Consider the following 7,581-nt stretch of genomic DNA (forward strand, 5'->3'; position numbering starts at 1 on the left):
ATGTGGATAGGATTAGTAAGGAGGAAGTGAGAGCAACGATCAAGAGGATGAAGAGTGGAAAGTCGGTTGGACCAGATGACATACCAGTAGAAGCATGGAGATGATTAGGAGAGATGGCAGTGGAGTTTTTAACAGGGTTGTTTAACAGGATTTTGGAAGGTGAGAGGATGCCTGAGGAATGGAGAAGGAGTGTGCTGGTATCGTTTTTTTATGAATAAGGGAGATGTGCAGACCTGCGGTAACTACAGGGGAATAAAGTTGATCAGTCACACCATGAAGTTATGGGAATGAGCAGTGAAAGCCAGGCTGAGAGAAGAGGTGACCATCTGTGAGCAGCAGTATGGTTACATGCCGAGGAAGAGCACCACAGACGCATTATTTGCTTTGAGAATGTTGATAGATAAGTATAGAGAAGGTCAGAAGGGGTTGCATTGTGTGTTTGTGGATTCAAAAAAAGCATACGACAGGGTGGAGAAAGGAGTTGTGGTATTGTATGAGGAAGTCTGGTGTGGCAGAGAAGTATGTGAGGGTGGTGCAGGACATGTATGAGGACAGTGTGACAGCAGTGAAGTGTGCAGTAGGAACAACAGCCTGGTTCAAGGTGGAGGTTGGAGGTTGGACTGCATCAAGGATCGGAGTACATGTGTGTGAATAAGAGGGAAGGCAGTGTAATATGTAAATCTTGGCATACTGTGCATGTAACACATAAGTTTGCATTCATTAGAAAGTGAAATCTGAAAGTGCACTGCATATGGACAAATATTTTGCTTTTCTGATGATTTTTTAGATTTGTTTTTACAAGTTTTACATGGTTAACATTGCAGAATGCACCTACATTTCATCTTTCTCAATGTTCTTACATTTTAGAGGAATTTAATAGGAATGGGTAGTTCATGAATGATTCGTTAATAGTCTTTGATGTGACTCAGAAGTCGTTCGTTCTTTTGTCAAATGACTCCCATATTTAGTTATATATACATATATAAATTATTGCAACTATAGTTATTCTATATAGAAGTCTTGGGGGGCTGCTTATTGGAAATGTAACGTTTTCTTTTATTTTTGATTAAAGGAACAAAATTAACTTTACAAAATCGTTCATTTTGATAAACGAGATTCGAAGAACCGATTCTTCACATCACTAAAATGTAAGCTCTGGGTTCCATTCGGAATGTAATGGTGACCGAGGAAGCTACTTTTATTCGAAGGCTACCGGAAGTACTTTTATTTTGAAAACGGCCGTCGGCCATCTTGGATTTGTAGACAGAATCGAGCGTGGTTAGAAGTGAAGGGGGAGAAAAGTTCCTCGTCGTGCATCTGTCGACTGGAAGAAAATGTCAGGGGACGACGAGCAGCAAGAGCAGACCATCGCTGACGACTTGGTCGTCACCAAATACAAGATGGGCGCTGACATAGCGAACAGTAAGTGCGGCTGGAGGGGACGGAAGTGAAGCTTGGCGGCCGAAACGAGAAAACACCAAAGTCTCGGTGGAAACTTAGCTTCCCGCCGCTGGTGCCTGGCTGGATCCCAAATGATTCAGTAATCCCTATACTAGTGCGCTACATAGGAGGACTTAATGGCTCCCAATCAGGCGTTGTGTGTGGCGGTTTTATTTCTTGAAATATTACAGAATTGGGTTTCTGTGCACGTGAACACGGGGTACAACGTGAGGGATTGCTGTTCCTGCTGCCATTAGACATGTCAGTGTTAATATGGGCTGTCTCAATCTCCATATTCACCCTACACTCTATCTAGGGTAGGGATAGTTTCTGTTAGACCTCATGCAACTCGCAGTCTAACACTGAGCTGCAGAATATATGAGATGCCTGAAAGTCATGGATTGGTGTTAAAATGATCAAGCAAATGTCTTCTGATTGTCCACAGGCACAGTCTGATCAGGATCTCAGCTTGACAGCTTCCATATTGAGCACGTGTTTCATTGTGTATCTTGTTTAACAGCAGGTGGTGAGAGTGGTCTATTACAGGCAGGAAGGATTCATCATTTCAGCTTATTTCAAAAGGTTCTCAGTTATAAAACATAAATTTATGTGTTAGTGCCTGTACGTTTGTCCCTAATGAGTGAGCCGGAGGCGACAGAGGAAAGGAAAAAACTCCCTGAAATGGTATAAGGAAGAAACCTTGAGACGAACCAGACTCTAAAGGGAACTCATCGTCATCTGGGTGGCACCGAATCACCATTTATTATTAGTTACAAGTCTACTGTTCAGCAATTAATATGCAGAAATATGCATGCAAACTGTATTCCCAAGCCACTGTAGTAGACTGCGTATAGTTATTTCAGTCCAAATCCACCTTCATAGTTCTTGAGTGGTCTGGATCTTTTATGGATCTTTAGGTCGTTCATGGGGAACCTTCAACAGGTGCACAGAGTGGTTTCCAATTGAGGAGAAGCCTATCCAAGATAAATCCGGGCTGACCCAAAAACAAGTACCTCAGAAGTTTGAAAGATGTTTGAGTCGAGAGAAATCAGGATTATTAAGTATCCTTAGTGATCCAGTATTTGGCACCTTTAGATTATCTGCATTTAACCAAAGTCTTTATTTTGGATGTTATTCGAACCAAGTGCAGCCGCACCACCAGTGGGCCACAAGGCGGCTGAGAAATATCCTGAAGAGTATGAAGAAGTAAAGCCGGGGCTGATTTTGTTCCAGCCCAAACTGTAGATTCATGCAGACTCTCAGTGACGGTCCTAACCAACGAGGTGGATCCTGTGTCGTCTCCATTCACAGCATGTGTTTAGGTTGCCTTATTCAGAGCGACTTAGAATTCTTAACTACTTTGCGCTAAGGGCCCCGCTTAAGGGCACGCTGAACTCCTGATCCAAAATCTATTACTTACTACTGTTTATAATCACGCTAAGCAATAACCAATCTTATTTGTATTAACACTATGTGTGCGTGTTTGTTTTCTCCACCAGTGGCTATGCGGACTCTCATCGAGGCGGCCAAGCCAGGAGTCTCTGTGCTCAGCCTGTGTGAGAAAGGAGACGCCTTCATCACTGCTGAGACGAGCAAGGTGTTTAAAAAGGAGAAGGAGATCAAGAAAGGTGACGGCGCTCGTACGTTTGCGCATGCTGCCTATGCGACCTTTTAGAAAGCTTTTAAAGGTTGTGGTATTGTTGTGTGCCCAACAGGTATCGCCTTCCCCACCTGCGTGTCCGTTAACAGCTGTGTGTGCCACTTCTCTCCTCTGAAGAGTGACCCTGACTACACACTGCAGGATGGAGACTTGCTTAAAATGTAACTTCCCTCATTTTCTTTAAGAAACCAGGTTTGCATTGAATCTAGATGACTGGACTTCAGTGCTAGTGACGCTGTGAGGCTCTGCAAAAGAATGCTAGAACTTCTTTCTTTATGTTTTGATTATATTTGTATAACTGAAAACATTTCTAGCCATGAGCCTGCTTTAAAGGGTGTGTGTTTCGTCTGCGTTTGCAGTGATCTCGGAGTTCATGTGGACGGCTTCATCTCCAACATAGCTCACAGCCTCGTGATCGGAGCGACCAAGGTTTCTCCCTTCATTTCTGTTACTGCTAGCTGTCGGAGCGATTTAACCGGTTTTTTGCAAACAAGCCGAATCCATGTGACTGTTTTTTTTTTTACGCTTTTCACTCAGGAAGCTCCAGTGACGGGCCGGAAGGCGGACGTAATCAAAGCTGCCTACCTGTGTGCTGAAGCTGCTCTGCGGCTCGTTAAGCCTGGAAACCAGGTGAGTGGACTGATGTTATGGTCCAGGGGTCATCACCTGGTGGACAGTCTTCCAGATACAAACTCTGCAAAGTATTCCAGTGGATGGATATAAGCACTCATCTAATTGTGGCTTGTACATTGCATGCATTTCATGTAAATCAAGGAATGGGCAATAGTTTGCCTAGATTTATTTTATTTTATGATTTAATTGACCATCTCTGGTTTAATTAGTGGGCATGTAAATTCCAAATTATATTTAAAAAAAAGTTTCAAAAGTGCTAACACGACGCATCTATGAAAAAACGAAACACTCCCACCTCAGATTTATTTCTAGCCATAAGGTAAATACTAATGGCCAAGCATTGAATGGTAACTGTTCTGCTGTTACTGGACCATTATTGTCGAATACCATGACTGTACCATGTTATTTGAGGAATCATTGCCTTTAAGGCACAGTCTTTGTCCATTTTTTGTCTCCAGTCTTTACATTGGAGCTCAATGTTTGTCCTGTCCTTTGCACCTAGTTTTTTTTTTTTTTCTTTTTTTTCACTGCCGGCGATAGGGGTCAGTTTGTGTACCGTCTTGGCATTAGTGATCAGTCTGTGACCTGTTCGACAGCTGGATGTCATTTTCAGTAGCATTGACCTTGCATTTGTTCTCTGTAATCATTTGGATGCACAAACTTTTATTTGTGTGCTCCGTTCTTATTTGTAATTTGTTCAGAAGTTGAATATTTTGTCGCGCCGTTGTTCACCTTCTCAGCCACATCGATGGATTATTTCCTGTCTCCCTGTTTCAGAACACTCAGGTCACCGAAGCCTGGAATAAGATCGCCGAATCCTTCAAGTGCACAGCCATTGAGGGTAAGATGCGCACCAGGTGATGGAAGAAACTCAAATGACTGCTGTGCTGTAGTAGTCTTGAGTGCTATTTGTGGAAAGTTCAATAAAGGGGAAATTTTACCATTATTATAAACATGTGCCTCTGTTGTCTGTAGGAATGCTGTCCCATCAGCTGAAGCAGCACATCATCGATGGAGAGAAGACCATCATTCAGAACCCTTCAGACCAGCAGAGGTGAAGTGGTTTTGCGTGGAACATTTTGGGAAGGTTTCCTGTTAAAGCAGGAACAAAATCAATGTCCTGTGATTGCTAATAAAAAATAAAAAAAAACCCCTGACCCACAGGAAGGATCATGAGAAAGCTGAGTTCGAGGTGCATGAAGTCTATGCTGTAGATGTGCTAATCAGCACAGGAGAGGGGAAGGTGAGAACCAGTTTTTCCTCCCAGTCCAGCACCTATGTTAAAGGTTTCTCCAGCATATGATCCTAAAACCCGAACGCTGTGCTTTTGAACTAGGCTAAAGACTCAGGGCAAAGAACCACCGTTTACAAGCGAGACCCAAGCAAGCAATATGGCTTGAAGATGAAGACCTCTCGGGCGTTTTTCAGCGAGGTGGAGAAACGCTACGACACCATGCCTTTCACTCTCAGGTACTTTTGGCCTAATGTCGAATTACTTAGTGTCTGAGTATCTCTGATCTTTGGCAGCTTTTTATTTTAATTTTTTACTGCAGGTAAACGTTTTGTATTTTAGCTTAACACGTGTGCATGAGTAAGTGTCACAACCATTTGTGGATTATAATGGGTTAGAATCCCAGCAAAAGCGAACCATGATTATCCTTGCTGTCCAGGCAACTATCCAAATCTACTATCCAAAACTCGTATACTAATAATAGCACTGTTGAAGAGATGCATAGACTGTGTGACCTGGGGGGGGGAGCACATATTTACACATACTAGACTTTGTCCTGACAGGTCGGTGGTTATTCTGTTTTTATTTTGAATTGAAACCATTTATTAACACTACATAAAGCATCATCTTGTACTTTTCTCGTAATGGCTGAGCAGAACCTAGTTTGTGGTATGATTTAGCTGATTTAGCACTTAAACGTTTGTAATACGTTTGTAATTACGTTTGTAATACGTGTAAGTATTTAAGCTCAAATGGCAGCTACGGTACACTGACACCGTCGGGTCATCCTGTCACGCTGATGGTTTTTCAGCATGCAAGGACAGTTGCCTGGACGGTGTCCTTTTTTGCTAACACGAACAAGAGCTATCTGTGGTACGAACCAAATCCAGTGTGTCCAGTTTATTTCCAGTTTTACTTCCTTTCTTTTTTTTTTTTTCTTTTTTTTTGTGGTTGAGTGTCCTCTCTCTAAACTCCTCTGTTTTTCAGGGCATTCGAGGATGAGAGCAAGGCTCGGCTGGGTGTTGTGGAGTGTGCCAAACATGAGCTGCTGCAGCCTTTCACCGTCCTGCATGAGAAGGAAGGTGAGTTACACCAATTCGATTTTCTACTGTGCTTGATAGAAAGACCATGAACATGTTGTAGTTGACCGTCAGCGCAGAGAGATTTCAATAAATGAAACTTCGAGTAGAGTTCAGAAAACCGTTACGGTTTTGGACACTGGACTTTGATCTTTATAAGACTTTACACATTTCCGTCCGATTTTTCACATTTGTCGATCTCCAGGCGAGTATGTGGCGCAGTTCAAATTCACCGTGATGCTGATGGCCAACGGGCCCCTGAGAATCACCAGCGCTTCCTTCGAGCCGGAGCTCTACAAGTCCGAGCATGAGGTGCAGGATCCTGAGCTGAAGGTAGGGGGGGGTATTATGTCTTCTACTACATACTATTATGTTGTATTATGTATCATCATCTTTTGGTGTAATTTAACACTATTCTCTGTAGCAGCTTGATGTTTTTGGTTGATTGAAGCCTCTTTTCCCCTCCACCTTCTGCAGGCATTGTTGCAAAGCTCAGTCAGCCGGAAGACCCAAAAGAAGAAGAAAAAGAAGGTTGGTGCTTTTTGCTGTTCCGAAATGTCCTAAACTACAGGTGGAATTTTTTTTTTTTTTTTTTACAAATTTATTATCAGCCTTAAATTGTGAGGAGTGCCTGCTGTAAAAAGTGTAAGTCGGTTACTATAGAAACCATATTGTGCACGTTAATGTGGTTTGCAGTGCCGTCAGACGTGACGTGATAGGCAGTTAACCAACACCGTCTGAAACAGCACTGTAATAAAGCCTTGTAACGCTTTATAAATAAGATTAGTTATTGTGTCTTTTTTTTTTTTTTACTCATTTACGTAGTGTTGGATTTGGATTAGTGTTGTATTCTGTCGCTTCTATCTCAGGCCTCCAAGACAGCAGAGAATGCCACAGGACAACCGATGGAGGTGACGGAGACTGCCAAGTAGAAAAAGCCTCCTCTGCCCCCTACTGCCAACAATACTGACCAACGGAGAATAGAAGTGTCCCAGCCTGCCCCACTGAGAAGCCTCCAGCCTAGCCTTCAATCAGCCTGTAACTCTGTATGACAGCTACGAAGTCCAAACCTCAGCTTTGAGTTCCCACAGCTCGTGCACTCTGGTGACTTTAACAACACTGGCTTCTGTACAGGAGGTTACAGATGGGGAAGTGCTACATACCAACTGACTGCCTTTATTTACAGGAGTGTATGTTGAGTGGGGTTGCCCCTCTGATAATAATAATAATAATATTTTTCTTATTATGTCAATGTAAAACCAATCTCAAAAAATAAAAGCAAACTGGCGGCACCAGCGAAGTATCATTACTCCAGTGTGCCGATTATTCTTTTGTACCCGAGACTCCTCTTTGAGTGATTTTGCTTTTGTGATGTGTAACTGGTCGATTGAGAGAACTGGGCTAGATTGTAGCTCCTCAAACTTGAATATGATCTCTTGTTCAGCACTGATTGAAGTGTTAGGAGCTGAAATTTGGTGATGGCTTGTGAGTACCACTAGAATAGAATGGACTTTATTTTGTAGACAAAAAAATCTAAG

General features: G+C 42.6%; 1 protein-coding gene across 1 annotated transcript; it reads left to right on the forward strand.

Moving 5' to 3' along the window:
• The first annotated feature begins 1,242 nt into the window (after window positions 1-1,242).
• pa2g4b (proliferation-associated 2G4, b) lies at window positions 1,243-7,352 on the forward strand. The gene is made up of 13 exons (XM_046870211.1): window positions 1,243-1,422; window positions 2,940-3,068; window positions 3,156-3,261; window positions 3,460-3,529; window positions 3,638-3,730; window positions 4,511-4,574; window positions 4,709-4,787; window positions 4,898-4,976; window positions 5,070-5,203; window positions 5,952-6,046; window positions 6,249-6,376; window positions 6,521-6,574; window positions 6,913-7,352. Exons 1-13 carry the CDS (start codon window positions 1,335-1,337, stop codon window positions 6,973-6,975), a joined length of 1,182 nt encoding a protein of 393 aa, XP_046726167.1. The 5' UTR covers window positions 1,243-1,334; the 3' UTR covers window positions 6,976-7,352.
• Window positions 7,353-7,581: the final 229 nt, after the last annotated feature.

Source organism: Silurus meridionalis, chromosome 16, assembly GCF_014805685.1.
Source record: "Silurus meridionalis isolate SWU-2019-XX chromosome 16, ASM1480568v1, whole genome shotgun sequence".
Taxonomy (NCBI): Eukaryota; Metazoa; Chordata; class Actinopteri; order Siluriformes; family Siluridae; genus Silurus; species Silurus meridionalis.